This window comes from Melanerpes formicivorus, unplaced genomic scaffold (genome assembly GCF_026170545.1).
Source record: "Melanerpes formicivorus ecotype bairdi unplaced genomic scaffold, bMelFor1.0.p_v2 SCAF_4, whole genome shotgun sequence".
In the NCBI taxonomy this organism is placed as follows: Eukaryota; Metazoa; Chordata; class Aves; order Piciformes; family Picidae; genus Melanerpes; species Melanerpes formicivorus.
Window position 1 is genome coordinate 36,757,340 of NW_027142356.1, and position 12,309 is coordinate 36,769,648.

Below are 12,309 nucleotides of genomic sequence, written 5' to 3' on the forward strand. Positions count from 1 at the left end.
AGAAAGCTGGGGAGGGACTTTTGAGGCTGTCAGGGAGTGATAGGACTGGGGGGTGATGGAGCAAAACTAGAAATGGGTAGATTGAGATTGGATGTTAGGAAGAAGTTCTTCCCCATGAGGGTGGTGAGAGACTGGCACAGGTTGCCCAGGGAGGTGGTGGCAGCCCCATCCCTGGAGGGTTTTTCAGCCAGGCTGGATGTGGCTGTGAGCAACCTGCTGTAGTGTGAGGTGTCCCTGCCCATGGCAGGGGGCTGGAACTGGCTGATCCTTGAGGTCCCTTCCAACCCTAAGCATTCTATGATTCTAATATATATATTCTTAGAGTGTTTACCTGCCAACCTGAGTGGTATCACTAATGGAGCAGACATTGCTGCTTCTAAGCAAATGCCTTCTTTGCCGCATTTGTTGTCCTTGTGTTCTTTCAAGAGGAATTTCTAAGCTGGCTCAAATCCATTCCTTTAGAATCCATTCCTCTAGAATCTATTGCCCAGGTTGCTCAGGGAGGTGGTGGAAGCCTCCTCCCTGGAGGTTTTTAAGGCCAGGCTGATGTGGCTCTGAGCAACCTGAACTAGTGTGAGATGTTCCTGGCCATGGCAGGTGGGTTGGAACTGGCTGATCCTTGAGGTCCCTTCCAACCCTAACAATTCTCTGTTTCAATTCCACTTTAGAATGCCAAGCAGCTTAATAGTCTCACTGTGAAACAGGGCTTGGCAAGCAGCCTGAGTTCTCTTCACAAGTCCTGAGCAGGTCTCTTTGAATGAGACTTACTCTGGTTGGAGTTCCAGACATGGAAAACAAAGGAAGTCAGCCTTCTTTGATTGGGTTTCACAAAGAGTTTGCAGTGTTACAAGCTCTGGCTGCAAACCTTTGGTGATGTTCTGAGGTTCCATTTGAAATTCAAAGCTGCTCAGAAGTGAAATTCCATAGGGATTGAAACAGAAAGCCTTGCACCAGATAAAGTGGAGGCTGTGCAGCTGTTCAGTCATCAAGCTGTACACAGCTGTGCAGTGATTCTGTGTCACTGCTGCAATTCAAGAGCAGGAGGGAGAGTGCACTGTGCCCACTGGCCTGGAATGAGACTCTGGCAGGCAGCTCCAGGAACCTGCAGGGTGCTGGTGAGTAGCCTGGTTTGTGAAGCCTGGCAAAGTAGTCCAACACTATGAGCATTGTGCTGAACCTGGGGATGTGTTGGGGAGTAAGTAAAGGCACTGCCAGGGGCTGTGCTTGCAGGTTCAGCATGTGGCCAGCAAAAGTAACTGGGCAGACACCTCTGAGGCACCCTTGAAAACCCAACAGAAATGGATTGCTGTTTGTTTTCTCTCCCTCTGTAGGTGATGAGTGATGCAGAATATGCAGAGTGGTTAAATCATCATTTCTTAGCAGAAACCAGTATTGACAACAGGGAGGCACTGCTGCTGGAATCTGCCATGAGGCTGGAGACTGGGCTAACATTGCTGGGTAGGTAGAAAATGCTGTCAACTCCCAGGAGACTGCTCCTGATGTTCATAATGGGAATTTACCTGCAGAGAGCTGTGCTAACCTCAACATCACAGAAACATTCAGGTTGGAAGAGACCCTCAGGATCTCCAAGTCCAACCCAGAGCCCTACTCTGCAAGGCTCACCCCTAAACCATAGCCCCAAGCACCACATCCAAACCACACATCCAGGCTTGGTGACTCCCCCACCTCCCTGGGCAGCACATTCCAATGCCTGACCACTCCTGCTGGGGAAAAATGTTTGCTAATGTCCAGTCTAAACCTACCCTGCTGCAGCTTGAGGCCATTCCCTCTTGTTCTATCACTAATTAGCTGTGAGAAGAGACCAGCAGCAGCCTCTCCACAGCATCTTTTCAGGTAGTTGCAGAGAGCAGTGAGGTCTCCCCTCAGCCTCTTTCTCCTTCAAACTAAAAATTGGTGTGGAACACAGAGCTTTCTACACAACCAGAAGTTATTGTCACTCCTGAATTCAGAGATCTTGCGTGTGTGTGGTCCTAGTTATGAAGCACTCTGAAGACAGCTACTGCTCTTCTGGGTTTTGTAAACCACAAAGTTTTACTGGCTGGGGTTTTTTTTAAGTGTAGCTTAATTGGTTTGGGGTTTTTTTATTATGTGCTCACAAGAAGTTTTAAGAGTCATCATAATAAGAACATGAAGTGAAAATGACAAATCACAAGGCTGGCTGGGCATCAAGAGAAGTGTGGCCAGCAGGACAACAAAGGAGCACAGATCCAGGCTGGGTGCAGAGTGGGTTGAGGATAGCTCTGAAGAAAGAAGGCTTGGGGGTGTTGATGGATGAGAAGTTCAGCATGAGCTGGCAGTGCCCTCATGCAGCCCAGCAGGCAGCTGGCAGCTGGGCAAGAGAGGGGATTCTGCCCCTTGACTCTGCTCTGCTGAGAACACACCATGAATCCTGCATCCAGTTCTGCTGTCCCCAGTGTAAGGACACAGAGCTGTTGGAGGGAGTCCAGAGGAGCTCACAGAGATGATCCAAGGGTTGGAGCACCTCTGATGTGAGGACAGGCTGAGGGAGCTGGGGGTGTTCAACCTGGAGAAGTTCTCCAGGGAGACCTCAGAGCTGCCTTCCAATACCTGAAGGGATCCTGCAGGAAGGCTGCAGGGGGACTTTGCCTCAGGGTGTCTGGAGACAGGACAAGGAACAATGGTTTGTAGCTGAGGGAGAGTGATTTAGACTGGGTCATACAAAGAAGTTCTTCAGTATCAAGGTGGTGAGCCTCTGGCACAGGCTGCCCAGGGAGGTTGTGGCTGCCACCTCCCTGGGGGAGTTCAAGGCCAGATTGGGTGAGGCCTCGAGCAATTGAGTCTAGTTGAGAGGGGTCCCTGCCCCTGGCAGGGAGGTTGGAGTAGATGATCTCTGAGGTCCCTTCCAAGCTAAGGCATTCTGTGATTCTGTGAAAACACAAGAGCTTAGTGCTGTGAATTGAAAGGACCTGGGACAGGAGGTGCTACAGAGACTACAGAGAGTAGTGGAGAAACTGATGATGAATGAGAGATCTTTGCAGCAGTGGCAAAAAATAGGATGTAAGAGAAGGAGATTTTGGTGTGGAAAAGTGAGGGCTTGAGACAAGAGGTACAGAGAACTCACCCTGGAGCAGCCCTGAGAATAAGGAAGGGAAGTTGTCCTTGGAACAGGAAGGATTGAGGTAATACATGGAAGAAGATTTGGGGTAGTCTGAGGTAGAAAGGAGTGTGAATGTTGTGAGAAGCCTAGAAGCCTGTGTCCCACAGCTGCTAAGGGCTGGAAAAGCCATGAGAAAGAGACAAGTTGGCTTAAAAGGGTCTTGTGAAGAGCTGGAGGCCCCTGAGAGTGTTTGTCAACAGCCTCACATATGATGGGACAGAGAGCTGTGGAAGGGAGGAATTCCCAGGCTGGTCTCAGAATCACAGAGTCAACCAGGTTAGAAAAGACCTCAGAGATCATCAAGTCCAACCTATTACCTAATACCTAACACCTCCTGACAACTAAACCATGGCTCCAAGTGCCACATCCAATCCCCTCTTGAACACCTTCAGGGACAGTGACTCCACCACCTCCCTGGGCAGCACATCCCAATGGCTAACAACTCTCTCTGTGAAGAACTTTCTCCTCACCTCAAGCCTAAACTTCCCCTGGCACAGCTGGAGACTGTGTCCTCTTGTTCTGGTGCTGGTTGCCTGGGAGAAGAGACCAACCCCCACCTGGCTACAACCTCCCTTCAGGGAGTTGTAGACAGCAATAAGGTCTCCCCTGAGCCTTCTCTTCTCCAGGCTAAGCAACCCCAGCTCCCTCAGCCTCTCCTCACAGGGCTGTGCTCCAGACCTCTCCCCAGCTTTGTTGCCCTTCTCTGGACATCTTCAAGAGTCTCAATGTCCTTCTTAAATTGAGGAGCCCAGAACTGGACACAGGACTCAAGGTGTGGCCTAACCAGTGCTGAGTACAGGGCATAATGACTTCCCTGATCCTGCTGGCCACACTATTCCTGGTCCAGGCCAGGATGCCATTGGCCTTCTTGGCCACCTGGACACATTGCTGGCTCATATTCAGCTGCTGTCAACCAGCACCCCCAGGTCCCTCTCTGCCAGGCTGCTCTCCAGCCACTCTGACCCCAGCCTGTAGCACTGCATGGGGCTGTTGTGGCCAAAGTGCAGCACCTGGCACTTGGACTCTTCCTCAACAAGAGATTTTGGCAGGCATCTGACAAGCTTAGGTCAACCATGTTGTGAATGAAACACATTTTGGCTTAGGTGTTTTAGAAATACCTTGGCTCTGTCCTGTGTGCAAGCTCACTGGCCAGGCAGCATTTGAACAACTTCCTCCTGTTTTACTTAGCTTGTGAATGGCTTTCAGCCCACAGCTGTCATTTGGCCAACCCTCTCCCTCCTGTTCTTTTGGGATGTGGATAGGCAGGGAGGACCATCTTGTCCTGTTTGTGGAAACCCAGCAGCACTAAATCCTTCTGCTTGTGCACACAAAGGTGCCACTGGCATCGAGGATCGGCTGCAGGAGGGAGTGCCAGACACCATCCAGGCCTTGAGGAGAGCAGGGGTGAAAGTGTGGATGCTGACAGGTGACAAGAGAGAGACAGCTGTCAACATTGCCTTTGCTTGTAAGCTGCTGGAACCAGATGACAGAATCTTCACTCTCAAGTCACAGAGTAGGGTGAGTGGAAAATGACACTTGGCTTCATTTTGGATTGTTATCATCATCATCATCATTATCATCATCATCATTATTATTATCATTATTATAATCATTAATATCACTATTATCATTATTATAGTTATTATAATCATTATTATAATCATTATTATCATTATTATTATGGCTCTGAGACACTGGAACAAGTTGCCTAAGGAGGTGGTGGAAGCCTCATCCCTGGAGGTTATTAAGACCAGGCTGGATGTGGCTCAGGGCACTGGGGGTTGGAACTAGATGATAGAATAGAATAGAATAGAATAGAATAGAATAGAATAGAATAGAATAGAATAGAATAGACCAGACCAGACCAGACCAGACCAGACCAGACCAGACCAGGCTGGAAGAGACCTTCAAGATCATCGTGTCCAATCCATCAACCAATCCAACCCACCTAAACAGCTAACCCATGGCACCAAGCACCCCATCAAGTCTCCTCCTGAACACCTCCAGTGATGGTGACTCCACCACCTCCCCAGGCAGCCCATTCCAATGGGCAATCACTCTCTCTGTGTAGAACTTCTTCCTAACCTCCAGCCTAAACCTCCCCTGGTGCAGCCTGAGACTGTGTCCTCTTGTTCTGGTGCTGGTTGCCTGAGAGAAGAGACCAACATCCACCTGTCTACAACCTCCCTTCAGGTAGTTGTAGAGAGCAAGAAGGTCACCCCTGAGCCTCCTTTTCTCCAGGCTAAGCAACCCCAGCTCCCTCAGCCTCTCCTCACAGGGCTGTGTTCCAAACCCCTCCCCAACTTCGTTGCCCTTCTCTGGACTCATTCCAGCAAGTCAACCTCCTTCCTAAACTGAGGGGCCCAGAACTGGACACAGTACTCAAGGTGTGGAATAACCAGTGCTGAGGACAGGGGAAGAGTAACCTCCCTTGTCCTGCTGGCCACACTGTTCCTGATGCAGGCCAGGATGCCATTGGCCCTCTTGGCCACCTGGGCACACTGCAGGCTCATGTTCTGCCTACCATCGACCACCACCCCCAGATCCCTCTCTGCCTGGCTGCTCTCCAGCCACTCTGACCCCAGCCTGTAGCACTGCATGGGGTTGTTGTGGCCAATGTGCAGAACCTGGCACTTGGATGTGTTCAATCTCCTGCCCTTGGACTCTGCCCATCTGCCCAGCCTGTCCAGGTCCCTCTGCAGAGCCTCTCTCCCCTCCAGCAGATCAACTCCTGCCCCCAGCTTGGTGTCATCAGCAAATTCACTGCTGATGGACTCAATGCCCTCATCCAGATCATCAATGAAGATGTTAAAGAGCACAGGGCCCAGCACTGATCCTTGGGGCACACCACTGGTGCCTGGTTGCCAGCTGGATGTGGCACCATTCACCACCACTCTCTGGGCTTGGCCCTCCAGCCAGTTCCTAATCCAGTGCAGTGTGCTCCCATCCAAGCCATGGGCTGACAGCTTGGCCAGGAGCTTGCTGTGGGGGACCTTGGTGGTCCCTTCCAACCCTAACAATTCTAAGATGATGCTATGATTATTATTACTGTATGTTTTTGCTTAGCTAAAAATTCAGCCAGGGCTGCACCACAGGGCAGGACAGCAGGAAAACAGCTCCAATGTGCTCTGCTTTCCCAGCACACCAAAGGCCACAGGATTTCTGGGAAGATTAAAATACTGGGGGGAAAAGAAAAACCCCAACAAACAAACCAACTGATGCTTTGCTTCCTGGAGGGCAGACTATTAAGTCCTTTATATGTATCTGGAACATCTGGTTCTTAATATACAACCCCCTCAATGAGGATCAACTCCTCTCATTCAATAGAGGCCTTAATTTCTCTTTGTGGTCGGTTAGAGAGGCTTCAGAGGGCTCTTAGAGATTTCATGTGGCTGTGGGTTGCAGCATGTAAGCAGTGTGAAGAATTATTCTCAGGCAAATCCTCTTGAAGTTCAGTTTTGTGCTGCTGTGGTGTAATGCATCCTCCCCTCAGCCCTGCTTGCCTGGCATGAATGCCCAGGGAGTTGTTTTCCTTGATTCAAGAGAACCAATCTGCCAACAGGCTTTATCAGGGCTAAAGGAAGCCACCTTCTCCCCACCACCCAGCAGCTGCAGTGGGTGCAGTTTTGAGGACAGGCTGAGGGAGCTGGGGGTGTTCAGCCTGGAGAAGAGAGGTTCTCCAGGGGGCCTACAGGAAGGCTGGGGAGGGACTTCTCAGGATCTCAGGTAGTGATAGGACTAGAGGGAATGGAATGAAGCTGGAGGTGGGGAGATTCAGGCTGGAGGGGAGGAGGAAGTTCTTCCCCATGAGAGTGGTGAAGCCCTGGAATGGGTTGTCCAGGGAGGTGGTTGGGGCCCTGTCCCTGGAGGTGTTTAAGCCCAGGCTGGATGAGGCTCTGGCCAGGCTGATGTAGTGTGGGGTGTCCCTGCCCATGGCAGGGGGGTTGGAACTGGATGATCCTTGTGGTCCCTTCCAACCCTGAATGATACTATGATACTATGACCTTAGAGCTGCCTTCCAATACCTGAAGGGATCCTACAGGAAGGCTGCAGAGGGATTTTCATCAGGGTGTCTGCAGACAGGACAAGGGGGAATGGTTTGAAGCTGAGGGAGAGCAGGGTTAGACTGGAGCTTAGGAAGATGTTCTTCAGTATGAGGGTGGTGAGACCCTGGAATAGGCTGTCCAGGGAGGCTGTGGCTGCCTCCTCCCTGGGGGTTCAAGGCCAGGTTGGGTGAGGCCTTGAGCAATTGAGTTAAACATGCTGCAGTTTTGGGTGGCACTTGATGTCTACTTTTGGGTGCTTGGAACCTCCACAGGTCATAGAATCAATAAGGTTGGAAAAGACCTCAGAGATCACCAAGTCCAGCCTGTCACCCAGCACCTCCTGACCACTAAACCATGGCTTCAAGTGCCACATCCAATCCCCTCTTGAACACCCCCAGTGATGGTGACTCCACCACCTCCCTGGGCAGCACATTCCAATGGCCAATCTCTCTTGCTGGGAAGAACTTTCTCCTCACCTCCAGCCTAAACCTCCCCTGGCACAGCTTGAGACTGTGTCCTCTTGTTCTGGTGCTGCTTGCCTGGGAGAAGAGACCAACCCCCACCTGGCTACAACCTCCCTTCAGGTAGTTGTAGAGGGCAAGGTCTCCCCTGAGCATCCTCATCTCCAGGATAAACACCCCCAGCTCCCTCAGCCTTTCCTCACAGGGCTGTGCTCCAGACCCCTCCCCAGCTTTGTTGCCCTTCTCTGGACACCTTCCAGTGTCTCAATGTCCTTCTTAAACTGAGGAGCCCAGAACTGGACACAGGACTCAAGGTGTGGCCTAAGCAGTGCTGAGTACAGGGGTGGGACAAACAGTATTTACCAAGCTGCCTTTCTCTTCTCTCTAATTAGGATGCCTGTGCCTTGGTGATGAGCAAAATCCTTGACGACATCCAGAAGAATACTTCTGCCCAAAAAAGCCCCAGCCAGAATCTTGGGAATGTCTGTGCAAGTCCCTCCACCCAAGCTCCAGGGTTCAGTGCAGGGCTGGTTATTGATGGAAGGACTTTAGAGCATGTTCTTCATGACAGCCTGCAGAATGTTTTCCTGGAACTCACAGAAAAGTGTCGGGCTGTGGTCTGCTGCCAAGCCACCCCTCTGCAGAAGAGCCTCCTGGTCAGACTGGTGAGGAGTAAACTACAGGCAATGACATTAGCTGTAGGTGAGTCTTGTGCTTATCTTCTTTCCCCTGAGAGGAAGTGGAAGGCAGTGTCTTCTCTCCTGTGTTTTTGTTAATCATAGAATCACAGAATGGGCTGGGCTGGAAGGGACCTCCAGAGGTCATCCAGTCCAACCCCCTCTGCAGTCAGCAGGGACATCCCCAACTAGATCAGGCTGCCCAGAGCCCTGTTGAGCCTCACCTTGAATATTCATCTCCAGGGATGGGGCCTCAACCACCTCCCTGAGCAACTTGTTGCAGTGTTACACTACCCTCATGGTGCAGAAGTTGTTCCTAACATCCAATCTCAATCTGCTTTTCTGCAGTTTGAAGCCCTCATTGCCCTCATCATAGTATCATAGTATCAGTCAGGGTTGGAAGGGACCACAAGGATCAGCTAGTTCCAACCCCCCTGCCATGGGCAGGGACACCCCACACTAGGTCAGGCTGGCCAGAGCCTCATCCAGCCTGCTCTTAAACACCTCCAGGGTCAGGGCCTCAACCACCCCCCTGGACAACCCATTCCAGGGTCTCACCACTCTCGTGGTGAAGAACCTCCTCCTCACATCCTATCACTGCAGGCCTTTGCAATCAGTCTTTCTCCATCCTTCTTGTAGCCCCCTTCAGGTCTTGGCAGGCTGCTATTAGGTCTCCTTGGAGCCTTCTCTTCTCCAGGCTGAACACCCCCAGCTCCCTCAGCCTGTCCTCATAGCAGAGGTTTACAAGGAAGGTGATCCTTGGAGTCCTAGATATCTCTGAGCTAAAGTGCTGTTGGCCTTCCTAGCTGGCACATTTGAGGCCATAGACTTACTCATGGTAACCTAAAGCAACAAGAAGAGAAGCAGTTGTGCACCATGTTATGGGCAGGGGATTTTCCCTGGCATTTTCCATCATAACCCCCCAAATAGGGAGGGAGAGTGAGTTGAAACACCCATATCTTCTGTTTCAGCATACCTGCTTCCTCTGCCAAAAGGAATAGCTAATGTCCATGTGGAGAACATAGCTCACTTCAGTCAGGCCTTCCTCTTACTCACCCTGCCACAAAATGCTTTTCCCTCAGCTCTGTGGTGCTCTGCTGTATTTCTCTGGCCACAGAATTGCTTTTCCCTCAGCTCTGTGGTGTTCTGCTGCATTTCTCTGGCCACAGAATTGCTTTTCCCTCAGCTCTGTGGTGTTCTGCTGCATTTCTCTGGCCACAGAATTGCTTTTCCCTCAGCTCTGTGGTGTTCTGCTGCATTTCTCTGGCCACAGAATTGCTTTTCCCTCAGCTCTGTGGTGTTCTGCTGCATTTCTCTGGCCACAGAATTGCTTTTCCCTCAGCTCTGTGGTGTTCTGCTGTGTTTGTCTCTTCCTGACACCCTCCTTTCAATGTGCTGATGTCTAGCAAACCTTCCTCCAGGCTGCACTCCATGTAAGAGAGGTTGGCTTTGCATTTTAACTCTTCCATTTTCCTGTAGGGGATGGTGCCAATGATGTCAGTATGATCCAGGTGGCTGACATTGGTGTGGGGATATCAGGCCAAGAAGGCATGCAGGTAGTGTATACAAAGACAGCTGCAAATGTCATCACATTCCCTTTGAAATCTGTCCAGAATTTACCCTGGAGGCCCAGTGGCTCCACAGTCCATTACCATACACAGGCAAGAGCTTGAGCTCACACTCCAGGCCTCAGCACTCTTCCAGGAGCTGAGTGCTGCAGGGGTTCAGACTCCAAACAGCAGAGCTTTGCTGCCATCAGTCATCTCCTGCCAGGAGACAAACAGCCCAAGCACCAGGGATTTCTGTGCAGCTGTGTGGTGATAGTAAAGACAGCCAGCCAGGTCCCAGCCTGTGCTGTGTGGTGGTGGAAAGTTGGTGTATGGAGGGGCTCAGCTCTGAGTGAGGCTGAGATCAGGAGCACACAGAATAAGGGTTTCCAACAGGAGGTGGGTTGCTTACCTGTCAGTATCTGAATCATAGAGTTGTTAGGGTTGGAAGGGACCTCAAGGATCATCCAGTTCCAAGCCCCCTGCCATGGGCAGGGACACCTCACACTACAGCAGGTTGCTCACAGCCACATCCAGCCTGGCTGCAAACACCTCCAGGGATGAGGCTGCCACCACCTCCGTGGGCAACCTGTGCCAGGCTCTCACCACCCTCATGGGGAACAACTTCTTCCTGATGTCTAATCTGAATCTTCCCTCCTCCAGCTTGGCTCCATTCCCCCCAGGCCTATCACTCCCTGACACCCTAGGAAGTCCCTCCCCAGCTTTCTTGTAGGCTCCCTTCAGATACTGGAGGCCACAATTAGGTCTCCTGGGAGCCTTCTGTTCTCCAGACTGCGCAACCCCAACTCCCTCAGTCTGTCCTCATAGCAGAGCAGCTCCAGCCCTCTGCTCATCCTCATGGCCCTTCTCTGGACACCTTCCAGCACCTCCAGATCCTTCCTGTCCTAGGGGCTCCAGAACTGGACAGAGAGCTCCAGGTGGAGTCTCACCAGAAGCTTACCTTTACCAGTTTGGCTATGACATGTCCCTTGCTCTGTGTGCTTTGCAGGCTGTGATGGCAAGTGACTTTGCCATCTCTCAGTTTAGACACCTCAGGAAGCTGCTGCTTGTTCATGGTCACTGGTGTTCCACCAGGCTCACCAACATGGTGCTGTACTACTTCTACAAGAACGTGGTAAGTGGCTGTCCCATCCCAGGGAGAGCACAGTTGGCACATCAGAGAGCTCTGGAGGCTTTAGCAGGGCTTTGTAGGCTGTGTTAGTTTCTGCTGTGAATGGGTTCAGAAAGACACAAAGAGCATGGTTAGTGGGGTCGGCTTCTCCTCTATGGCTGCAGAGACTGAAGGCTCCTATTCCTTGGGCTGAATTTCCCACTCCAGGCTATTGTCTGAGGGGGCAGAGGCATTATTAATGCTGTGGCAGTATGGCTTCAAAGAGGGCCTGGCCAATTGTGAAATGTAAAGCTGTCTGCTAGGCAGATCTGATTTCAAAGTGTGTGGGATTGGCACATACTCCACAGCACTTCTGCTTCATTTTCCAGAGACTGCTGTGGCCAGACCTAAGAGCTGCCTGTTTCCCTCCTGACTTTCAAAGCACTTGTCCACAGCTGACATATGTGTGCCCAGGTGGCCAAGAAGGCCAAGGGCATCCTGGCCTGCATCAGGAAGAGTGTGGCAGCAGGAGCAGGGAAGTCATTCTGCCTTGTGCTCAGCACTGGTTAGGCCACACCTTGAGTCCTATGTCCAGTTCTGGGCTCCTCAGTTTAAGAAGGACATTGAGACATTGAAGGTGTCCAGAGAGGGGCAACGAGGCTGGGGAGGGGTCTGGAGCACAGCCCTGTGAGGAGAGGCTGAGGGAGCTGGGGTTGCTTAGCCTGGAGAAGAGGAGACTCAGGGGATACCTTCTTGCTGTGTACAACTCCCTGAAGAGAGGTTGTAGCCAGGTGGGGGTTGGTCTCTTCTCCCAGGCAACCAGCACCAGAACAAGAGGACACAGTCTCAAGCTGTGCCAGGGGAGGTTCAGGCTGGAGGTGAGGAGAAAGTTCTGCACAGAGAGAGTTGTTAGCCATTGGGATGTGCTGCCTGAGGAGGTGGTGGAGTCACCATCCCTGGAGGTGTTCAAGAGGGGATTGGATGTGGCACTTGGAGCCGTGGTTAAGTTAGTCATGAGGTGTTGGGTGACAGGTTGGACTTGATAATCTCTGAGGTCTTTTCCAACCTTATTGATTCTGTGATTCTGTGATCTCATCATGTCACCTTTCTCTTTGCAGGCCTATGTGAACCTCCTCTTCTGGTACCAGTTCTTCTGTGGGTTTTCAGGCACATCAATGACTGACTACTGGATCTTGATTCTTTTCAATCTCCTTTTTACATCGGTGCCACCCATCCTTTATGGTGTCTTGGACAAAGATGTGCCTGCAGAGATACTCCTGCAGCTCCCACAGCTGTACATGATCAGCCAGAAATCTGGGGTAGGTTAA

At 51.4% G+C, this 12,309-nt stretch overlaps 1 protein-coding gene across 1 annotated transcript in view; it reads left to right on the forward strand.

The window, feature by feature from the left end:
• ATP10D (ATPase phospholipid transporting 10D (putative)) overlaps window positions 1–12,309 on the forward strand; it is a 39,471-nt gene extending 27,162 nt beyond the window's left edge. The window contains exons 14-19 of the mRNA XM_068137761.1: window positions 1,332–1,458; window positions 4,473–4,657; window positions 8,039–8,348; window positions 9,803–9,879; window positions 10,880–11,005; window positions 12,100–12,309. Of these exons, the coding sequence (XP_067993862.1) occupies window positions 1,332–1,458; window positions 4,473–4,657; window positions 8,039–8,348; window positions 9,803–9,879; window positions 10,880–11,005; window positions 12,100–12,309 (1,035 nt within the window). The remainder of the gene's footprint in view (window positions 1–1,331; window positions 1,459–4,472; window positions 4,658–8,038; window positions 8,349–9,802; window positions 9,880–10,879; window positions 11,006–12,099) is intronic.